Source organism: Ips typographus, linkage group LG11, assembly GCF_016097725.1.
Source record: "Ips typographus isolate SLU linkage group LG11, UJ_Ityp_2.0, whole genome shotgun sequence".
Lineage (NCBI taxonomy): Eukaryota > Metazoa > Arthropoda > Insecta > Coleoptera > Curculionidae > Ips > Ips typographus.
In genome coordinates this window covers 3500606-3524907 of record NC_138432.1, presented here as the reverse complement: position 1 = coordinate 3524907, position 24302 = coordinate 3500606, and the positions used below count along the sequence as shown (strand labels likewise).

The window sequence follows — 24302 nt, the reverse complement described above, 5'->3', positions numbered from 1 at the left end:
CATCTATGAACTGACTTAGAAAAACAAAACTAATTTAGAATGAAATGACCTAACCTCAAACTACAATAGTAAACAATTAAAAAACAGCAATATTATGAAAACATAACGTAAGTTCCTAAGGGAGAAATTGAACCGTAACAGGAATCTCACCAGTCGGAGTTTTCGAGAAATAACTCCCTTGTGACGTCCTTGAGTGCAAAATTTTCCTCGTAAGTTTTCGTAGAACATCATGTTTTCTAAAATTTTTGTAACTTAACATTTTCCAGAAGTTTTCCATGTATGTTCCATGAATTACGGGATTATTATTGAAGTTCTGTCACTGGACAATTTTGCTCGATTAAGTAAATAGAGTTGGAACACTCTGTCGGGCTTACTGCTGCCCGAGGGAATTTATTTCAAAAACACTGGTGAATTGTATATTACAGATTTAGTAAATTATTTATTAATAATTGGGATGATCAGGCAACAATGCCGGCTAACTCCCGCGTTACTTCTACTCTACTCTACTGTCAAAACCTTAACCTAACCAAGAAAAGAAAGCAAACTGACGCTTGACAGTCTGAAACGACGTAACAATGTTGCCACTGCAATTATAAAGTTACAACACACTCCATTATTACCTGGTGAATTTTACGTTGCACGATGTCTGGCGCAAGGTTCGTTTCTACTCCGGATTTAATAAGGTGATCGCTTCCTTTCTGTTGATGATGTTCTCGTGCTTAAAGATCTCAATGGCTTCTCTAGTTAATCTAGTATAGTAACGTTGTAATCCATCCAAAAGTTCCACTTCTTCAAAACGAATATCGTGCCCTCTAGAAAGTGCATGTTCGCCAGCGCTGATTTCTCGGTCTGTCCCAGCCTGCAACTTCTCTTGTGTTCTGCTATTCTCGTATTGACACTACGTTTAGTCGTTCCAATATCCAAGGATCCCGTTGGTCCTTCGCCGATCTGGGACTCTGTTGAATCGTGCGGGTTGGTTTAAAGACCGCCTTGAACTTGTGCTTCTCTAAAATCCTTCCATTACGTCAGCAAGTTCGACCAACTTTCTCTTCAACATCCCCCGTCTGTTGTCTACGTAGTTCGTTGTTTCTTGGACGAGTGGCTATGTTAAATTGTTGTCTACTGTATCCGTTCCATCCAACAACCCTTCGCAAATCCTTCTTGCCCGTTTCGATAAGTTTTTGATTACTCCTCGTTTTTGGCTAGGATGATGATTAGAAGCACTATTGAGGTAACGGTCCGTATGTGTTGGTTTTCGATACACCGTGTGGGCCAATGTTCCATCAGGTTTCCTTGTCTCCATTACATCCAGGAAAGGTAGACGTCCTTCTTTTTCGGTCTCCCTAGTAAATTGAATTCTTGGATCTATGGAGTTTAGATGTACCAAGAATTGCTGCATTTCGTCTTCACCGTGGCTCCAAACTACAAAGGTATCGTCAACGTATCGAAACCAGCACTTTGGTTTCTTTGGAGCGGTGGCCAGAGTATTTAGTTCGCATGTTTCCATAAAATAGTTTGCTATTACCGGACTGAGAGGGGTGCCCATTGCTACACCATCATTCTGTTAGAAGAATTCCCCCTGTTATTGGAAGTAAGTGGTGGTTAGGCAGTGTCTGAACAATTTGGCGATGCCTAGTGGAAATTCTCGTTCTATCTGCTACATAGCCATTTTGATAGGTACCAGAGTGAATAAAGAAACAACATCAAAACTCACAAGAACGTCACGCTGGAGATAGAGTTAAGGCATGCAATTTCTATGAAGTCTGTATTTCCTATTTTTGGTTGAAGGTACTTTGCTATCTCATACTAACGGCTTCCCATGACACTAACGATGGGTCTCAGTGGTACATCCTATGCAGCTGTGGAGATATTGGGGAGGATTATAGGAGGATATATTGGGACGACTAAACGTAGTGTCAATACGAGAATAGCAGAGCACAAGAGAAGTTGCAGGCTTGAGACAGACCGAGAAATCAGCGGTGGCAGAACATGCACTATCTAGAGGGCACGATATTCGTTTAGAAGAGGTGGAGATTTTGGATATTAACTAGAGAAGCCATTGAGATCTTTAAGCACGAGAACATCATCAACAGAAAGGAAGAGATCACTTTGATAAATTTGAGTTCGTTGTGTTGTTGGTTGGAATTTTTCACTACTTGGAAGGCTATTGCAGACGAACGGTTGAAGATAGATCAACACGGTTTACATGTTCCTATCTTACTTTTTTTGAGATCTAATTTACGGTTGTATTTTCAAAATTTTCAAAACATCTAAAATTTTGGATATTTTATTTGTTTTTTTATAAGATAGATATGAACATGTAAATCGTTTTGCTCTATCTTCAACCGTTTGCCTGCTACAACCTTCCAAACAGTGAAAATTCCAATGTTTAACAGTCAATATCTCGAAAACGACGTCACTTAGAGAGACATATTAAAAATTAATGAGTTACTAGGGTTGTCGAACGAAAATCCGCTGTTGCCCCTGATTTCATGTAGATGCGGCAACGCTGGTATCACAAAAATTTTTTAGATGCATTCTTTATGGCCATATTACTTAATAAAGTTTTTGTTTCAAACATGAATCATTTTTGGTTTCCTAGATACAGTACCTCGCATTCTTAGTTGTCCATCCTGTACGTAAATACGGCCCTGTCAGTTCGTTTTCTTTTGCATTTTCTAGGCAATTAGCTATCTCGGTCATTTCAACACATTCTTCCGTTTATCAGTTCGTCTTCTTTTCAAATGTCTGGGCAATTAGCCGGTTCAATCATTTTAACACATTTTTCTGCTCTTCTTTTACCTGTTGACACATTGTTGGAATTGAATCAAAATCAACGTATTTCATGTCAATAAAGTTAAAATTTGCTTAAAACAAACCAGTGAGCGAATAAGATTTACTAACAATAAACATTGGTGCTAAAAGTCAGTTTAATAAAGTTCAGTTAAACTTCTGGTTAACTAAAACATAATTTTGCACTGAATGACTCAAACGTATAACTACGTAGTACCCTAAAGCACATTGAACCGCCTATGGCGCAAATTAACGGAACCTCCTCATCTACAGGGTGGTCAAAATAGTAATGTAAGAAATTAATTATTCCAGTTCTTTCAAAAGAAAGTTTCGAAATTAATTACTAGCCCATCACAGTACATTTAAAAAATAACAAACTTTTTTGTGGAATTTTCTTTTTGGTGCACTTAAAACCAAAAATATCTAAAAACTGATTTATCTAAAGATTTTTTATCTGAATGCACTTTTTATTGGAATTTTGACAAATAAAACGACTTTCATGTCCGTTTTTCCAATATTTAGTGTGATTTATAAATGACAGTGATAACTGTCAAATGTCAACAAAGGAAAAACTTATCTTAAAGACACACACAGGACAGAACTATGATGAAATTTAATACTCCAACGCTTATTAAATAATAATCATTATTTTAGTATTAAATTTACATTTTTACTAAACTTGGTCAACCTGTATAAAGCACGTCATCAGGTTCGATGTAATAATACGGTTTGGTTTTCACTTTCATAATGTGTTGACTTAATTGCCGGCACAGTTACTTGTTGCATGTGTATGTGATGGGTTGATTAGGTTTCTTTTACACTGTTTAAGATGCATCAGAGTGAAAGTAGTGGTAGAACGTTGTTGATCTAGCAGTTTACATTCATACAGCACCGAAAATGCTATTAATAACGGGGACTGGTTATTTTTAAGCATGCTACATTCAAAAGTAAGTAATTTCTATGCTTAAACAGCAGGAACGTGGTTTTGTTCTACTAAATCATTTGTATGTCGCTTTAGTAAGAATTTGACAGTTTAAAATACAGATTCAATTCTCCTGATCTATTCTACGCAATTTTCATCCTTTGCACTTTTTTCGTATCTTTTCTAGGTTAGGAAATATTGCACAAAATTCAGTTTGGGGATCAAAAACACCTTTTCTTTTTAAAAAAAGTGCCTCAAACTTTGTCTGTCTATAGCTCAGCTGCTTTTTGGGGTACAGCAACAGTAAACCACTCTGAAAACGCCATTTTTTCCAGTAATGTGCTTAAAAATTACTTTAGTAGCTTTTGATGTACAGGGTGATTAAAAAAATTGATGTTTTTTTGTTTGGTCACCCTGTATGCAGTTTCAGAACAAATTTGTCGGTTTAAAGTGCAAATTTAGTTTCCTTGATCTGTTCTACGCAATATTCATCTATTACACCTTTTCCGTATCTCTACTAAATTAAGAAATATTCCACAAAATCGATTTTGGAGACCAAAATTACCATTTTTCTGAAACATTGCCTCAAATTTTGTCTGTCTATAGCTGGGCTATTTTTTGAGATACAGCAACAGTAAACCACTCCAAAAATTACATTTTTTCCCCTTTTTCCAGTGGTGTACTCGAAAATAAAATTACCTTAGTGGCTTTTGGTGTATACAGGGTGAGTCAAAAAATTTAAAGTTGTGTAAGTTTGGCCACCCTGGGTGTAGTTTCAGAGGAATTCGTCAGTTTAAAGTCCAGATTTGATTTTCCTGATCTGTTTTACGTAATGTTCATTCTTTGCACTTTTTCCGTATCTCTACCGATTTAGGAGATTATCTACCAAATTAATTTTGGGGACCAAAAACACCATTTTTTGCACAAAAACACTATTATCTATAGCTCGTCTGTTTTTTGATGCACATCAACCTTAAACCACTAACAAAATGCCGGTTTTTCTCTCCTCTTTCAAGTGGTCTGCTCCAAAATCACCCAGGTGGTCTTTGGTGTTCAGGGTGAGTCAAAAAAGTGAAAGTTCCATGAGCTACAACTTGGTAAACTCAGTTTTTGGCAAAGTAACTCAAAGAAGAAGTTTTACCTTTGACCAGCTGTTTCTCTGTACTTATCACAGTTAAAAAGTTCTTTTGAGAACCATTGAAAAGCCAATAAACAGCTCCTTAAATCATGTAACTATAATTTTTTCGGTAACATTCACTGGAATAAAGTTCCATAGGCAACAACTTGGTAAACTCAGTTTTTGTTAAAGTAACTCAAAGAAGTTTCACCTTTGACCAGTTGTTTCTCTGTAATTATTACAGTTAGAAAGTTCGTTTGAGAACCATTGAAAAGCCAAGAAACAGCTCCTTAAATCATGTAACTATACTTTTTTCCGTAACATTCACTGGAATAAAGCTCCATTAGCTACAACTTGGTAAACTTAGTTTTTGTCAAAGTAACTGAAAGAAGAAGTTTCACATTTGACCGGCTGTTTCTCTGTACTTATCACAGTTAAAAAGTTCGTTTGAGAACCATTGAAAAGCCAAGAAACAGCTTCTTAAATCATGTAACTATACTTTTTTCCGTAACATTCACTGGAACAAAGTTCCATAGGCAACAACTTGGTAAACTCAGTTTTTGGCAAAGTAACCCAAAGAAGAAATTTCACCTCTGACCGGATGTTTTTCTGTAATTATTACAGTTACAAAGTTTGTTTGAGAACCATTGAAAAGTCAAGAAACAGCTCCTTAAATAATGTAACCATAATTTTTTCCGTAACATTCACTGGAATAAAGTTTCATAAGCAACAACTTGGTAAACTCAGTTTTTGTTAAAGTAACTCAAAGAAGTTTCACCTTTGACCAGTTGTTTCTCTGTAATTATTACAGGTAGATAGTTCGTTTGAGAACCATTGAAAAGCCAATAAACAGCTCCTTAAATCATGTAACTATACTTTTTTCCGTAACATTCACTGGAAGGAAGTTCCATAAGCTACAACTTGGTAAACTCAGTTTTTTTTAAAGTAACTCAAAGAAGAAGTTTCACCTTTGACCGGCTGTTTCTCTGTAATTATGACAGTTACGAAGTTCATTTGAGAACCATTGAAAAGCTAAGAAACAGCTCCTTAAATCATGTAACTATACTTATTTCGGTAACATTTACTGGAACGAAGTTCCATAAGCTACAACTTGGTAAACTCAGATTTTGGCAAAGTAACTCAAAGAAGAAATTTCACCTTTGACCGGCTGTTTCTCTGTAATTATTCCAGTTACAAAGTTCGTTTGAGAACCATTGAAAAGCTAAGAAACAGCTCCTTAAATCATGTAACTATACTTTTTTCCGTAACGTTCACTGGAAGGAAGTTTCATAAGCTACAACATGGTAAACTCAGTTTTTGTTAAAGTAATTCAATGAAGTTTCACCTTTGACCAGCTGTTTCTCTGTAAATATGAAAGTTAAAAAGTTCATTTGAAAACCATTGAAAAGCCAAGAAACAGCTCCTTAAATCATATAACTATACTTTTTTCCGTAACATTCACTGGAACAAAGTTCCATGAGCTACAACTTGGTAAACTCAGTTTTTGGCAAAGTGACTCAAAGAAGTTTCACTTTTGACCGGCTGTTTTTCTGTAATTATTCCAGTTACAAAGTTCGTTTGAGAACCATTGAAAAGCCAAGTAACAGCTTCTTAAATCATGTAACTATACTTTTTTCCGTAACATTCAGTGGAACGGAGTTTCACGAGTTACAACTTAGTAAATTCAGTTTTTTGGAAGTCCTTCTTCTCATAACACTAATGCCTGTTTCCCCGACACTTCCAAGTTGATTTTAAGTAGGTACAACTTAAGCAAAGTTAAGGTTTGAATGTGACAGATCAGGTGCAAAATAACACAGTCTAAACTAAACTTATCTAAGTTGTCCTTAAACTCAACTTAGCCAATGTTGGGGAAAGGAACGTTAACCACACATTTTTGTTACGTGTTGAGACAATTTAATTTGAATTTAATTTAAAATTAATATTCTTTTTTCGTAATTTTGACCACCTTTTTAACTTCCATATCTGAGATTTTTGCAAAAAATTGCAGAACACGAATTTTGTAGATATTCTTTTCGGTTGTATTTTTAAATAGTTTGTTAATATACAGGGTGTCTCAAATTTCATGAACAAACTAAAATAACAATTTCATTCGATATTTGGATTGTACGTCACAGTTTTTAGGTATGTTTATTTATCTTGAAATGCTTGATCAGATGATTTCCTTGTAAGTTATTAATTAGAGCCACATACTTGAACTTGCATTTGTGATTAACTTGTTTAAACCGGTTTTAAAACATATTTACCGGTAGATTGGCACAAACCACTTCAGTTTAAGTATTTTCGTGATACAGATCTGGACGAAATTGGATGTAAGTTTTAAACTGCTTATAAAATAATTTTCCTATGTTGTAAATAATTTTTAACAGGTATAATTATTGCTAAACGAGCAGTCGAAAGCCTTTCAAAAGCTTTTAGAACAGTCGTGAAGTTCTCAGAACATTTCAAGACAGTCTAAGTTTCCGTATGCTTTTAGGGCAGTTTAAAAGGTTCCAAAAGTTTCTAGAACCATCTACAAGGTTTCAAATGCTTTAAAAACAGTCCAGAACCGTCAGTGCTCTTTAAACTGTTCAAACACTTTCCAAATGCTCCTAAAGTAGTCTAAAAAGGTTTTAAAACAGTACAGAAACTTCAAAATGCTTCTCAAGCAGTCGAGAGCCTTCCAAAACAGTCTAGAAGCTTCCAAAAGCTTTTAGAACACTCTAAAGGCTTCCAAAAGATATTCAACTAGTCTACAAGCTCTCAAAAAATTTCAAGGCAGTCTAAAAGCTTCCATAAATTTGTAGAACGGTCCAAAAGTTTCCAAATGCTTTAAAAGCAGTGTAAAACCTTCAATTCTTTTTAAACTCTCCAGAAAACTTCCAAATGCTAGTAAAGTAGTTTAAAAAGATTTCAAAGTACTACAGAAACTCCAAAATGCTTCTAAAGCAGTCGAAAGCCTTTCACAAGCTTTTAGAACTGTCTAGAAGCTTTCAAAACTTTTCAAGACAGTCTTAAAGTTTCCCAAGGCATTTGGAGCAGTTTAAAAGGTTCCAAAAGTTTCTAGAACCATCTACAAGGTTTCAAATATTTTAAAAGCAGTCCAGAACCGTCAATGCTCTTTAAACTGTTCAAACACTTTCCAAATGCTGATAAAGTAGTTTAAAAAGGTTTTAAAACACTACAGAAACTCCAAAATGCTTCTCAAGCAGCCGAAAACAGTCTAGAAGCTTCCAAAAGCTTTTAGAACACTCTAAAGGGTTCCTAAAGATCTTCAACTAGTCTAGAAGCTCTCAAAAAACTCTAAGACAGTTAAAAGCTTCCGTATGCTTCTAAAGCAGTGTAAAACCTTCAATGCTTTTTAAACTCTCTAGAAAACTTCCAAATGCTCCTAAAGTAGTCTAAAAATATTTCAAAATACTACAGAAACTACAAAATGCTTCTAAAGCAGTCGAAAGCATTCCAAAAGCTTTTAGATCAGTCTAGAAGCTCTCAAAACATTTCAAGACAGTCTAAAAGTTTCCGTATGCTTTTAGAGCTGTTTAAAAGGTTTCAAAAGTTTCTAGAACCATCTACAAGGTTCAAAATATTTAAAAAGCAGTCCAGAACCGTCAATGCTTTTTAAACACTTTCCAAATGCTCCTAAAGTAGTTTAAAAAGGTTTTAAAACACTACAGAAACTCCAAAATTTGTCACTCCAAAAGTTTCTCAAGCAGTCGAAAGCCTTCCAAAATAGTCTAGAAGCTTCCAAAAGCTTTTAGAACACTCTAAAGGCTTCCAAAAGATCTTCAACTAGTCTAGAAGCTCTCAAAAAATTTCAATGCCGTCTAAGAGCTTCCGTATGCTTCTAAAGCAGTTTAAAAGCTTCCATAAGTTTGTAGAACGGTCCAGAGAGTATCCAAATTCTTTAAAAGCAGTCTAAAATCTGCAACGCTTTTTAAACTCTCCAGAAAACTTCCAAATGCTCCTAAAGTAGTCTAAAAAGATTTCAAAACACTACAGAAACTCCAAAATGCTTCTAAAGCAGTTGGAAGCCTTTCAAAACAATCTATAAACTTTTAGAATAGTCTAAAAGATTCCAAATGCTCTTCAACTAGTCTAGAAGCTCCCAGTAGATTTCAAAACAGTCTAAAGCTCCCAAAAAACTGTAGAACCGTCTAGAGAGTTTCCAAATGCCTCTAAAACATTCCAAAACCTTCCAAATGCTCGTCAAGTAGTTCAAACAAATTTTGAAAATTTTCAAAACAGTCTAAAATCTTTCGTATACTCGTATGCTTTTATGTGATGTTGAATCGTATTCACTGCAGGAGTTCCTTGGCATAATAATAAATAAGAAAGAGGTACTTTCGGTATAGCAGTGCACGCTTATATTATGTGCATTTATTTAAAATTATTTTAGGTAATAATAATTGTACTAATAATAATTGTAAATTTGCTTTTTTCTTTGTGTCGACTAGTTCTTTTGCGTTGTTGAGTAAAGTTTTAATTCAAACCATTTGTTGTATTTCAACACATTTCTGTAACTTATTGTTGTTGAAATAAAAGCATTTTATTTATTTATTAAAGCAGTTTAAAATCTTCAAAAAATGTCTAGAACTTGAACTCAAAATAAGTAAAAAAATTCGCATCTCTGAAAGAGTTTTGTGCTTTTTTGAGGAAAATAATTTTGCTTCTTAAATGGTTTTTTTTTCACGATTTTAGTGATTTTCTAGTCGTAACCTTTAAAGATGACGGATTGATTTATTAAAAAAATAAACCAAAGCGTTCTGTTCTGAAACAATAACAGCTGGCAGATTAGTTACCATTTTGGTCTTATGTCTGTTCTGTCCTTTGTTGCAAATACGAAATCTTCTGTGACTTTATTCGTCAAATTTAGATATAAGGTCTTTGTGAATTTCAAATTTAACTTTAAAAATATTACGTCATTTCAGTTATGTCAAGATTATGCACTTTCCTATGGCTCCCAGTAGTCATTTTAACGGTTTTCCTCCTGCCACAATGTCTGTGTGCTTACCAAGTTGGAGTGGGCAGAGCTGATATGACCGGACCTTCTGCCGAAATTACTTTTGTAGGTAAAAGTAATGGAATAACTTGACAAAAACTGATATCAGGGTTATTTGCTTATTTCAGATGGGCTACGCCAAGTTGACCCAAAAAGGATGCGGAATCCATTTGAGACAGTTTGCTAGAGCGTTTATTTTTGACGATGGTCAAAACAGGGTGGTTTACGTATCAGCGGATGCTTGCATGGTATCTCATGGTCTAAGATTAGCGGTAAGTGATTTTTTCTGCTATTAACCGGTGTGGTAAGAGCGAAACGAACCAATGGTAAAGCATGCGCGAGACAGAGACAGAAACCTCTATAGAAAGTCTAGTAGGGAAAAACATCGTTGCAGTGTTGTCACGTTGTCAGACACTTATAGTCTACGTTATGAATTTAGCGGTTATATCGTTTTCAAACTGCATTCGTTTTGCTAAACGAGTAGTTGCAGATTATTGCGTTCTCATTTTCACACACAGTTAGTTAACGGATGCACATGACCCACATAATCCCGATTTTTAACAAGTTTTGTAGCACAACACTGCTTTTAAAATCTTAAGATTTGTTTATACATCCCATCATTTAAGTGGGTCATTTAATGGAGTGTAGTTATTAGCTAGTTATTGTGTTAGTCTGTGTACATCTTTAAAAAAAAATGTATGACAAACTCGTGTTTCGATGATAAAGAAAAACATCTGGCAACTCAGCGCGTTAAAAAGTCAATGACGTTTTTGTCTGTTCACACTATGACAACGCTTTTCTCCCTGACTGTACGAAATTATGTAGGGTTTTTTATCTTATTATATAGAAAATTTAATGGGGATTCCAAAAATGTGCTTAAAACTGTCATTTTCTTACTCCAAGTCAGTCTTACAGGCGATTTTTGTCTTTTCAAACTGTGTCAAACTGTGTTTCTGTCAGTTCAAACTTTGATAGCGCTTTTCTCCCCAACTGTATCAAATTTTGTAGTGTTTTTTTAGGTTATTGGATAGGAAATTTAATGAGAATTACAAAAATGTGCTTAAAACAGTCATTTTATTACTCCAAGTTGGTTTTTTAGGCAATTTTGTCTCTGACTGTTCTTTCAAACTGTGTTTCTGTCAGTTCAAACTTTGACACCGCTTTTCTCCCTGACTGTACCAAGTTTTGTAGTGTATTTTCAGGTTATTGGATAGGAAATTTAATGAGAATTACAAAAATGTGCTTAAAACAGTCATTTTATTACTCCAAGTTGGTTTTTTAGGCGATTTTGTCTCTGACTGTTCTTTCAAACTGTGTTTCTGTCAGTTCAAACTTTGACACCGCTTTTCTCCCTGACTGTACCAAGTTTTGTAGTGTTTTTTCAGGTTATTGGATAGAAAATTTAATGAGAATTACAAAAATGTGCTTAAAACAGTCATTTTATTACTCCAAGTTGGTTTTTTAGGCAATTTTGTCTCTGACTGTTCTTTCAAACTGTGTTTCTGTCAGTTCAAACTTTGACACCGCTTTTCTGTCTGACTGTGCCAAATTTTGTAGTGTTTTTTCAGGTTATTGGATAGGAAATTTAAGGAGAATTCAAAAAAAGTGCTTAAAACAGTCATTTTATCACTACAAGTTGGTTTTTAGGAGACTTTGTTTCTGACTGTTCTTTCAAACTGTATTTCTGTCAGTTCGAACTTTCACACCGCTTTTCTCCCTGGCTGTACCAAATTTTGAAGTGCTTTAGGTTAATGGAGAGGAAATTTAATAAAGATTCCAAAAATGTGCTTAGAACAGTCATTTAGGCACTCCAAGTTGGTTTTTAAGGAGAATTCAAAAAAAGTGCTTAAAACAGTCATTTTATCACTACAAGTTGGTTTTTAGGAGACTTTGTTTCTGACTGTTCTTTCAAACTGTATTTCTGTCAGTTCGAACTTTCACACCGCTTTTCTCCCTGGCTGTACCAAATTTTGAAGTGCTTTAGGTTAATGGAGAGGAAATTTAATAAAGATTCCAAAAATGTGCTTAGAACAGTCATTTAGGCACTCCAAGTTGGTTTTTTAGGCGATTTTGTCTCTGACGGTTCTTTCAAACTGTGTTTCTGTCAGTTCAAACTTTGACACCGCTTTTCTCCCTGACTGTACCAAGTTTTGTAGTGTTTTTTTAGGTTATTGGATGGGAAATTTAATGAGGATTCTAAAAATGTGCTTAAAACAGTCATTTACTCACACCAAGTGGGTTTTACAGGCGATTTTGTCTCTGACTGTTCTTTCAAAATGTGTTTTCGTCACTTCAAACTTTGACACCGCTTTTCTGCCTGACTGTGCCAAATTTTGTAGTGTTTTTTCAGGTTATTGGATAGGAAATTTAAGGAGAATTCAAAAAATGTGCTTAAAACAGTCATTTTATCACTACAAGTTGGTTTTTAGGAGACTTTGTTTCTGACTGTTCTTTCAAACTGTATTTCTGTCAGTTCAAACTTTGACACCGCTTTTCTCCCTGACTGTACCAAGTTTTGTAGTGTTTTTTCAGGTTATTGGATAGGAAATTTAATGAGAATTACAAAAATGTGCTTAAAACAGTCATTTTATTACTCCAAGTTGGTTTTTTAGGCGATTTTGTCTCTGACTGTTCTTTCAAACTGTTCTGTCAGTTCAAACTTTGACACCGTTTTTCTCCCTGACTATACCAAGTTTTGTAGTATTTTTTTAGGTTATTGGATAGGAAATTTAATGAGGATTCCAATAATGTGCTTAAAACTGGACAATTTCTCACTCTAAGTGGGTTTGACAAACAATTTTGTTCCTAACTGTCAAACTGTGCTCGAAAGTTGCAAAAATCAGGGTTTAGAAAAGTTTTCTTGCCGTGTTCTTTTTAGATTTGTGACAGTTATTTTGACAGTGTTATCTGTGACTAATGTCAAAACTACATAACAGCCTTTTATTCAGTCTTTAATTTCCAGGATTTTATTTTGACAATATTGACCGAAAATGACTTTAATGAAATTAATGACAGCCATGAGAGGAAAATGATATCTTTCAAGCAAATTTCAATTAGACCCACAAATTTACCGGACAAATTGGAATTTATTGTTAAAATTTGTAAATTTTACTGTCACACTGAATTTTATTTTTCTAATTTTACCTTACCTTACCGGTAAATGACCGGCCATGGTAAATTTACGCCCATCACTACATTTGTTTGACACTGGTTACTTTGGCCTTGTATAACTCGGTTATTTGACAATTGGCGTCAAAATGACACTGAAGTGAAAAGATAGCTTAGACTGTTAGCTTTTCATAAATGTGCTTACTTAAGTAATCATAGTGCATCGTTTGGCCGCCAGAAGGCGCCAAACTCACTAGATGAAAACAGTGATTTTTCTGACACTTGATGCTTTGACCTTGTATAATTCGGTTATTTAACGATTGATGTCAAAATGACACTGAAGTGGAAAAATAGTCCAATCTATACAATTTCCAGAAATGTGCTGAGTTGAGTGGATATAGTGCATCATTTCACCGTTGTAGAGCGTCAAAGTCATTAGAAAATAACCTGCGAGTTTTGCGACATTTTATACTCTGGCAATCATTAAAGCTTACAAAAACCTACCATACAAAAATGTACAGTTCCCAGGTATACAAAGTGAAACATTCAAGCAGGAAATTGCAAAAAACTGGCTGTCGGCACGTTCAAACCCCAAAAAGTGCTTTATTTGAAATGCGACACCCTGTATATTATTTGGTTAATTGACTTTAAAATTACATCAAATGGGTCCTACAAAAATTGTCGGGTTTCTGACATATTTGAGGTCAAAGTTGGCCTTAGCCGCTCGAAAGCGGGGACTACATTGGTCGCTGTATTTTACTCGTTCGTGGTCAATCTGTGCCAAATTGTATTATTTTGTCTCAAAACCGGCATAGATCGATTTCGCCTCAAAACCGGCATAGATCGATTCCGCTGATGTTCTAGTCTGCATATTTGATACTTTTGGTCTGCATATTTGATACTGCTGAGCTATTCTACGTCGGTTGGGACTACATTGGTCGCTGGATTTCACTCGTTCGTGGTCAATCTGTGCCAAATGGTATTATTTCGTCTCAAAACCGGCATAGATCGATTCCGCCTCAAAACCGGCATAGATCTATTCCGCTAATGTTCTAGTCTGCATATTTGATACTTTTGAGCTATTCTACGTCGGTTGGGACCACTTTGGTCGCTGGATTTCACTCGTTCGTGGTCAATCTGTGCCAAATGGTATTATTTCGTCTCAAAACCGGCATAGATCGATTTCGCCTCAAAACCGGCATAGATCTATTCCGCTAATGTTCTAGTCTGCATATTTGATACTTGAGCTATACTACGTCGGTTCGGACTACATTGGTCGCTGGATTTTACTCGTTCGTGGTCAATCTGTGCCAAATTGTATTATTTCGTCTCAAAACCGGCATATATCGATTTCGCCTCAAAACCAGCATAGATCTATTCCGCTAATGTTCTAGACTGCATATTTGATACTTTTGAGCTATTCTACGTCGGTTCGGACTACATTGGTAGCTGGATTTCACTCGTTCGTGGTCAATCTGTGCCAAATGGTATTATTTCGTCTCAAAACCGGCATAGATCGATTTCGCCTCAAAACCAGCATAGATCTATTCCGCTAATGTTCTAGACTGCATATTTGATACTTTTGAGCTATTCTACGTCGGTTCGGACTACATTGGTCGCTGGATTTTACTCGTTCGTGGTCAATCTGTGCCAAATTGATCGATTCCGCTAATGTTCTAGTCTGCATATTTGATACTTTTGAGCTATACTACGTCGGTTCGGACTACATTGGTCGCTGGATTTTACTCGTTCGTAGTCAATCTGTGCCAAATTGTATTATTTCATCTCAAAACTGGCATAGATCAATTTCGTCTCAAGACCGGCATAGACCGATTTCGCCTCAAAACCAGCATAGATCTATTCCGCTAATGTTCTAGTCTGCATATTTGATACTTTTGAGCTATTCTACGTCTGTTGGGACCACTTTGGTCGCTGGATTTCACTCGTTCGTGGTCAATCTGTGCCAAATGGTATTATTTCGTCTCAAAACCGGCATAGATCGATTTCGCCTCAAAACCAGCATAGATCTATTCCGCTAATGTTCTAGTCTGCATATTTGATACTTTTGAGCTATTCTACGTCGGTTGGGACTACATTGGTCGTTGGATTTTACTCGTTCGTGGTCAATCTGTGCCAAATTGTATTATTTTGTGGCAAAACCGGCATAGATCGATTCCGCTGTTCTAGTCTGCATATTTGATACTTTTGAGCTATTCTACGTCGGTTGGGACTACATTGGTCGCTGGATTTCAGTCGTTCGTAGTCAATCTGTGCCAAATTGTATTATTTCATCTCAAAACTGGCATAGATCGATTTCGTCTCAAAACCGGCATAGATCGATTTCGCCTCAAAACCAGCATAGATCTATTCCGCTAATGTTCTAGTCTGCATATTTGATACTTTTGAGCTATTCTACGTCGGTTCGGACTACATTGGTCGCTGGATTTTACTCGTTCGTGGTCAATCTGTGCCAAATTGTATTATTTCGTCTCAAAACCGGCATAGATCGATTTCGCCTCAAAACCGGCATAGATCGATTCCGCTAATGTTCTAGTCTGCATATTTGATACTTTTGAGCTATTCTACGTCGGTTCGGACTACATTGGTAGCTGGATTTCACTCGTTCGTGGTCAATCTGTGCCAAATGGTATTATTTCGTCTCAAAACCGGCATAGATCGATTTCGCCTCAAAACCAGCATAGATCTATTCCGCTAATGTTCTAGACTGCATATTTGATACTTTTGAGCTATTCTACGTCGGTTCGGACTACATTGGTCGCTGGATTTTACTCGTTCGTGGTCAATCTGTGCCAAATTGATCGATTCCGCTAATGTTCTAGTCTGCATATTTGATACTTTTGAGCTATTCTACGTCGGTTGGGACTACATTGGTCGCTGGATTTCAGTCGTTCGTAGTCAATCTGTGCCAAATTGTATTATTTCATCTCAAAACTGGCATAGATCGATTTCGTCTCAAAACCGGCATAGATCGATTTCGCCTCAAAACCAGCATAGATCTATTCCGCTAATGTTCTAGTCTGCATATTTGATACTTTTGAGCTATTCTACGTCGGTTGGGACTACATTGGTCGCTGGATTTCAGTCGTTCGTGGTCAATCTGTGCCAAATTGTATTATTTCGTTTCAAAACCGGCATAGATCGATTCCGCTGATGTTCTAGTCTGCATATTTGATACTGCTGAGCTATTCTACGTCTGTTGGGACCACTTTGGTCGCTGGATTTCACTCGTTCGTGGTCAATCTGTGCCAAATGGTATTATTTCGTCTCAAAACCGGCATAGATCTATTCCGCTAATGTTCTAGTCTGCATATTTGATACTTGAGCTATACTACGTCGGTTCGGACTACATTGGTCGCTGGATTTTACTCGTTCGTGGTCAATCTGTGCCAAATTGTATTATTTCGTCTCAAAACCGGCATATATCGATTTCGCCTCAAAACCGGCATAGATCGATTCCGCCTCAAAACCGGCATAGATCGATTCCGCTAATGTCCTAGACTGCATATTTGATACTTTTGAGCTATTCTACGTCGGTTCGGACTACATTGGTCGCTGGATTTTACTCGTTCGTGGTCAATCTGTGCCAAATTGTATTATTTCGTCTCAACACCGGCATAGATCGATTCCGCTGATGTTCTAGTCGGCATATTTGATACTGCTGAGCTATTTTACGTCTGTTGGGACCACTTTGGTCGCTGGATTTCACTCGTTTGTGGTCAATCTGTGCCAAATGGTATTATTTCGTCTCAAAACCGGCATAGATCGATTCCGCTGATGTTCTAGTCTGCATATTTGATACTGCTGAGCAATTCTACGTCGGTTCGGACTATTTTGGTACCGACTACATTGGTCGCTGGATTTTACTCGTTCGTGGTCAATCTGTGCCAAATTGTATTATTTCGTCTCAAAACCGGCATAGATCGATTCCGCTAATGTTCTAGTATGTATATTTGATACTTTTGAGCTATTCTACGTCGATTGGGACTACATTGGTCGCTGGATTTTACTCGTTCGTGGTCAATCTGTGCCAAATGGTATTATTTCGTCTCAAAACCGGCATAGATCGATTTCGCCTCAAAACCGGCATAGATCGATTCCGCTAATGTTCTAGTCTGCATATTTGATACTTTTGAGCTATTCTACGTCGGTTCGGACTACATTGGTCGCTGGATTTTACTCGTTCGTGGTCAATCTGTGCCAAATTGTATTATTTCGTCTCAAAACCGGCATAGATCGATTCCGCTTCAAAACCGGCATAGATCGATTCCGCTAATGTTCTAGTCTGCATATTTGATACTTTTGAGCTATTCTACGTCGGTTCGGACTACATTGGTCGCTGGATTTTACTCGTTCGTGGTCAATCTGTGCCAAATTGTATTATTTCGTCTCAAAACCGGCATAGATCGATTCCGCCTCAAAACCGGCATAGATCGATTCCGCTAATGTTCTAGTCTGCATATTTGATACTTTTGAGCTATTCTACGTCGGTTGGGACTACATTGGTCGCTGGATTTCACTCGTTCGTGGTCAATCTGTGCCAAATTGTATTATTTCGTCTCAAAACCGGCATAGATCGATTCCGCTGATGTTCTAGTCTGCATATTTGATACTGTTGAGCTATTCTACGTCGGTTGGGACTATTTTGGTACGGACTACATTGGTCGCTGGATTTCAGTCGTTCGTAGTCAATCTGTGCCAAATTGTATTATTTCATCTCAAAACTGGCATAGATCGATTCCGCCTCAAAGCCGGCATAGATCTATTCCGCTAATGTTCTAGTCTGCATATTTGATACTTTTGAGCTATTCTACGTCGGTTGGGACCACTTTGGTCGCTGGATTTTACTCGTTCGTGGTCAATCTGTGCCAAATTGTATTATTTTGTGGCAAAACCGGCATAGAACGATTCCGCCTCAAAACCGGCATAGATCGATTCCGCTAATGTTCTAGTCTGCATATTTGATACTGCTGAGCTATTCTACGTCTGTTGGGACCACTTTGGTCGCTGGATTTCACTCGTTCGTGGTCAATCTGTGCCAAATGGTATTATTTCATCTCAAAACTGGCATAGATCGATTTCGTCTCAAAACCGGCATAGATCGATTCCGCCTCAAAACCGGCATAGATCTATTCCGCTAATGTTCTAGTCTGCATATTTGATACTTTTGAGCTATTCTACGTCGGTTGGGACTACATTGGTGGCTGGATTTTACTCGTTCGTGGTCAATCTGTGCCAAATGGTATTATTTCGTCTCAAAACCGGCATAGATCGATTTCGCCTCAAAACCGGCATAGATCGATTCCGCCTCAAAACCGGCATAGATCGATTAAGCTGATGTTCTAGTCTGCATATTTGACACTGCTGAGCTATTCTACGTCGGTTGGGACTATTTTGGTACGGACTACATTCGTCGCTGGATTTCAGTCGTTCGTAGTCAATCTGTGCCAAATTGTATTATTTCATCTCAAAACTGGCATAGATCGATTCCGCCTCAAAACCGGCATAGATCGATTCCGCCTCAAAACCGGCATAGATCTATTCCGCTAATGTTCTAGTCTGCATATTTGATACTTTTGAGCTATTCTACGTCTGTTGGGACTACATTGGTCGCTGGATTTCACTCGTTCGTTGTCAATCTGTGCCAAATTGTATTATTTCGTCTCAAAACCGGCATAGATCTATTCCGCTAATGTTCTAGTCTGCATATTTGATACTTTTGAGCTATTCTACGTCGGTTGGGACTACATTGGTCGCTGGATTTCAGTCGTTCGTAGTCAATCTGTGCCAAATTGTATTATTTCATCTCAAAACTGGCATAGATCGATTTCGCCTCAAAACCAGCATAGATCTATTCCGCTAATGTTCTAGTCTGCATATTTGATACTTTTGAGCTATTCTACGTCGGTTCGGACTACATTGGTCGCTGGATTTTACTCGTTCGTGGTCAATCTGTGCCAAATTGTGTTATTTCGTCTCAAAACCGGCATAGATCGATTTCGCCTCAAAACCGGCATAGATCGATTCCGCTAATGTTCTAGTCTGCATATTTCATACTTTTGAGCTATTCTACGTCGGTTCGGACTACATTGGTCGCTGGATTTTACTCGTTCGTGGTCAATCTGTGCCAAATTGTGTTATTTCGTCTCAAAACCGGCATAGATCGATTTCGCCTCAAAACCGGCATAGATCGATTCCGCTAATGTTCTAGTCTGCATATTTCATACTTTTGAGCTATTCTACGTCGGTTCGGACTACATTGGTCGCTGGATTTTACTCGTTCGTGGTCAATCTGTGCCAAATTGTGTTATTTCGTCTCAAAACCGGCATAGATCGATTCCGCTGATGTTCTAGTCTGCATATTTGATACTGCTGAGCTATTTTACGTCTGTTGGGACCACTTTGGTCGCTGGATTTCACTCGTTCGTGGTCAATCTGTGCCAAATGGTATTATTTCGTCTCAAAACCGGCATAGATCGATTCCGCTAATGTTCTAGTCTGCATATTTGATACTGCTGAGCTATTCTACGTCTGTTGGGACCACTTTGGTCGCTGGATTTCACTCGTTCGTGGTCAATCTGTGCCAAATGGTATTATTTCGTCTCAAAACCGGCATAGATCGATTTCGTCTCAAAACCGGCATAGATCGATTCCGCTGATGTTCTAGTCTGCATATTTGATACTTTTGAGCTATTCTACGTCTGTTGGGAATACATTGGTAGCTGGATTTTACTCGTTCGTGGTCAATCTGTGCCAAATGGTATTATTTCGTCTCAAAACCGGCATAGATCGATTTCGTCTCAAAACCGGCATAGATCGATTCCGCCTCAAAACCGGCATAGATCGATTAAGCTGATGTTCTAGTCTGCATATTTGACACTGCTGAGCTATTCTACGTCGGTTGGGACTATTTTGGTACGGACTACATTCGTCGCTGGATTTCAGTCGTTCGTAGTCAATCTGTGCCAAATTGTATTATTTCATCTCAAAACTGGCATATATCGAATCCGCCTCAAAACCGGCATAGATCTATTCCGCTAATGTTCTAGTCTGCATATTTGATACTTTTGAGCTATTCTACGTCGGTTCGGACTACATTGGTAGCTGGATTTCACTCGTTCGTGGTCAATCTGTGCCAAATTGTATTATTTCGTCTCAAAACCGGCATAGATCTATTCCGCTAATGTTCTAGTCTGCATATTTGATACTTTTGAGCTATTCTACCTCGGTTGGGACTACATTGGTCGCTGGATTTCACTCGTTCGTTGTCAATCTGTGCCAAATTGTATTATTTCGTCTCAAAACCGGCATAGATCGATTCCGCTGATGTTCTAGTCTGCATATTTGATACTGTTGAGCTATTCTACGTTGGGACCACTTTGGTCGCTGGATTTCACTCGTTTGTTGTCAATCTGTGCCAAATTGTACTATTTCGTCTCAAAACCGGCATAGATCGATTCCGCTAATGTTCTAGTCTGCATATTTGATACTTTTGAGCTATTCTACGTCGGTTGGGACTACATTGGTCGCTGGATTTCAGTCGTTCGTAGTCAATCTGTGCCAAATTGTATTATTTCGTCTCAAAACCGGCATAGATCGATTCCGCTAATGTTCTAGTCTGCATATTTGATACTTTTGAGCTATTCTACGTCGGTTGGGACTACAATGGTCGCTGGATTTTACTCGTTCCTGGTCAATCTGTGCCAAATTGTATTATTTCGTCTCAAAACCGGCATAGATCTATTCCGCTAATGTTCTAGTCTGCATATTTGATACTTTTGAGCTATTCTACGTCGGTTCGGACTACATTGGTAGCTGGATTTCACTCGTTCGTGGTCAATCTGTGCCAAATTGCATTAATTCGTCTCAAAACCGGCATAGATCGATTCCGCTGATGTTCTAGTCTGCATATTTGATACTTTTGAGCTATTCTACGTCTGTTGGGACTATTTTGGTAGCTGGATTTTACTCGTTCGTGGTCAATCTGTGCCAAATGGTATTATTTCGTCTCAAAACCGGCATAGATCGATTCCGCTGATGTTCTAGTCTGCATATTTGATACTGTTGAGCTATTCTACGTTGGGACCACTTTGGTCGCTGGATTTCACTCGTTTGTTGTCAATCTGTGCCAAATTGTACTATTTCGTCTCAAAACCGGCATAGATCGATTCCGCTAATGTTCTAGTCTGCATATTTGATACTTTTGAGCTATTCTACGTCTGTTGGGACTATTTTGGTAGCTGGATTTTACTCGTTCGTGGTCAATCTGTGCCAAATGGTATTATTTCGTCTCAAAACCGGCATAGATCGAATTCGCCTCAAAACCGGCATAGATCTATTCCGCTAATGTTCTAGTCTGCATATTTGATACTTTTGAGCTATTCTACGTCGATTGGGACCACATTGGTCGCTGTATTTTACTCGTTCGTGGTCAATCTGTGCCAAATGGTATTATTTCGTCTCAAAACCGGCATAGATCGAATCCGCCTCAAAACCGGCATAGATCTATTCCGCTAATGTTCTAGTCTGCATATTTGATACTTTTGAGCTATTCTACGTCTGTTGGGACTACATTGGTCGCTGGATTTCACTCGTTCGTTGTCAATCTGTGCCAAATTGTATTATTTCGTCTCAAAACCGGCATAGATCGATTCCGCTGATGTTCTAGTCTGCATATTTGATACTGTTGAGCTATTCTACGTTGGGACCACTTTGGTCGCTGGATTTCACTCGTTTGTTGTCAATCTGTGCCAAATTGTACTATTTCGTCTCAAAACCGGCATAGATCGATTCCGCTAATGTTCTAGTCTGCATATTTGATACTTTTGAGCTATTCTACGTCGGTTGGGACTACATTGGTCGCTGGATTTCAGTCGTTCGTAGTCAATCTGTGCCAAATTGTATTATTTCGTCTCAAAACCGGCATAGATCGATTCCGCTAATGTTCTAGTCTGCATATTTGATACTTTTGAGCTATTCTACGTCGGTTGGGACTACAATGGTCGCTGGATTTTACTCGTTCCTGGTCAATCTGTGCCAAATTGTATTATTTCGTCTCAAAACCGGCATAGATCGATTCCGCCTCAAAACCGGCATAGATCTATTCCGCTAATGTTCTAGTCTGCATATTTGATACTTTTGAGCTATTCTACGTCGGTTCGGACTACATTGGTAGCTGGATTTCACTCGTTCGTGGTCAATCTGTGCCAAATTGCATTAATTCGTCTCAAAACCGGCATAGATCGATTCCGCTGATGTTCTAGTCTGCATATTTGATACTTTTGAGCTATTCTACGTCTGTTGGGACTATTTTGGTAGCTGGATTTTACTCGTTCGTGGTCAATCTGTGCCAAATGGTATTATTTCGTCTCAAAACCGGCATAGATCGATTCCGCTGATGTTCTAGTCTGCATATTTGATACTGTTGAGCTATTCTACGTTGGGACCACTTTGGTCGCTGGATTTCACTCGTTTGTTGTCAATCTGTGCCAAATTGTACTATTTCGTCTCAAAACCGGCATAGATCGATTCCGCTAATGTTCTAGTCTGCATATTTGATACTTTTGAGCTATTCTACGTCTGTTGGGACTATTTTGGTAGCTGGATTTTACTCGTTCGTGGTCAATCTGTGCCAAATGGTATTATTTCGTCTCAAAACCGGCATAGATCGAATTCGCCTCAAAACCGGCATAGATCTATTCCGCTAATGTTCTAGTCTGCATATTTGATACTTTTGAGCTATTCTACGTCGATTGGGACCACATTGGTCGCTGTATTTTACTCGTTCGTGGTCAATCTGTGCCAAATGGTATTATTTCGTCTCAAAACCGGCATAGATCGAATTCGCCTCAAAACCGGCATAGATCTATTCCGCTAATGTTCTAGTCTGCATATTTGATACTTTTGAGCTATTCTACGTCGATTGGGACTACATTGGTCGCTGTATTTTACTCGTTCGTGGTCAATCTGTGCCAAATGGTATTATTTCGTCTCAAAACCGGCATAGATCGAATTCGCCTCAAAACCGGCATAGATCTATTCCGCTAATGTTCTAGTCTGCATATTTGATACTTTTGAGCTATTCTACGTCGATTGGGACTACATTGGTCGCTGTATTTTACTCGTTCGTGGTCAATCTGTGCCAAATGGTATTATTTCGTCTCAAAACCGGCATAGATCGAATTCGCCTCAAAACCGGCATAGATCTATTCCGCTAATGTTCTAGTCTGCATATTTGATACTTTTGAGCTATTCTACGTCGGTTGGGACTACATTGGTCGCTGGATTTCAGTCGTTCGTAGTCAATCTGTGCCAAATTGTATTATTTCGTCTCAAAACCGGCATAGATCGATTCCGCTAATGTTCTAGTCTGCATATTTGATACTTTTGAGCTATTCTACGTCGGTTGGGACTACAATGGTCGCTGGATTTTACTCGTTCCTGGTCAATCTGTGCCAAATTGTATTATTTCGTCTCAAAACCGGCATAGATCGATTCCGCCTCAAAACCGGCATAGATCTATTCCGCTAATGTTCTAGTCTGCATATTTGATACTTTTGAGCTATTCTACGTCGGTTCGGACTACATTGGTAGCTGGATTTCACTCGTTCGTGGTCAATCTGTGCCAAATTGCATTAATTCGTCTCAAAACCGGCATAGATCGATTCCGCTGATGTTCTAGTCTGCATATTTGATACTTTTGAGCTATTCTACGTCTGTTGGGACTATTTTGGTAGCTGGATTTTACTCGTTCGTGGTCAATCTGTGCCAAATGGTATTATTTCGTCTCAAAACCGGCATAGATCGATTCCGCTGATGTTCTAGTCTGCATATTTGATACTGTTGAGCTATTCTACGTTGGGACCACTTTGGTCGCTGGATTTCACTCGTTTGTTGTCAATCTGTGCCAAATTGTACTATTTCGTCTCAAAACCGGCATAGATCGATTCCGCTAATGTTCTAGTCTGCATATTTGATACTTTTGAGCTATTCTACGTCTGTTGGGACTATTTTGGTAGCTGGATTTTACTCGTTCGTGGTCAATCTGTGCCAAATGGTATTATTTCGTCTCAAAACCGGCATAGATCGAATTCGCCTCAAAACCGGCATAGATCTATTCCGCTAATGTTCTAGTCTGCATATTTGATACTTTTGAGCTATTCTACGTCGATTGGGACCACATTGGTCGCTGTATTTTACTCGTTCGTGGTCAATCTGTGCCAAATGGTATTATTTCGTCTCAAAACCGGCATAGATCGAATTCGCCTCAAAACCGGCATAGATCGATTCCGCTAATGTTCTAGTCTGCATATTTGATACTTTTGAGCTATTCTACGTCGGTTGGG

General features: G+C 38.0%; 1 protein-coding gene across 4 annotated transcripts in view; it reads left to right on the top strand.

The window, feature by feature from the left end:
- CDase (neutral ceramidase) overlaps positions 1–24302 on the top strand; it is a 166036-nt gene that overhangs the window by 35640 nt on the left and 106094 nt on the right. For 3 of the 4 annotated variants that reach the window (XM_081989121.1, XM_081989122.1, XM_081989119.1), the window contains exons 2-3: positions 9761–9897; positions 9960–10103. In XM_081989121.1, the coding sequence (XP_081845247.1) occupies positions 9763–9897; positions 9960–10103 (279 nt within the window). In that variant the 5' untranslated portion in view covers positions 9761–9762. Of the gene's footprint in view, positions 1–3585; positions 3741–9760; positions 9898–9959; positions 10104–24302 lie in introns of those variants that run through there. The other variant, XM_081989120.1, reaches the window with a different exon arrangement.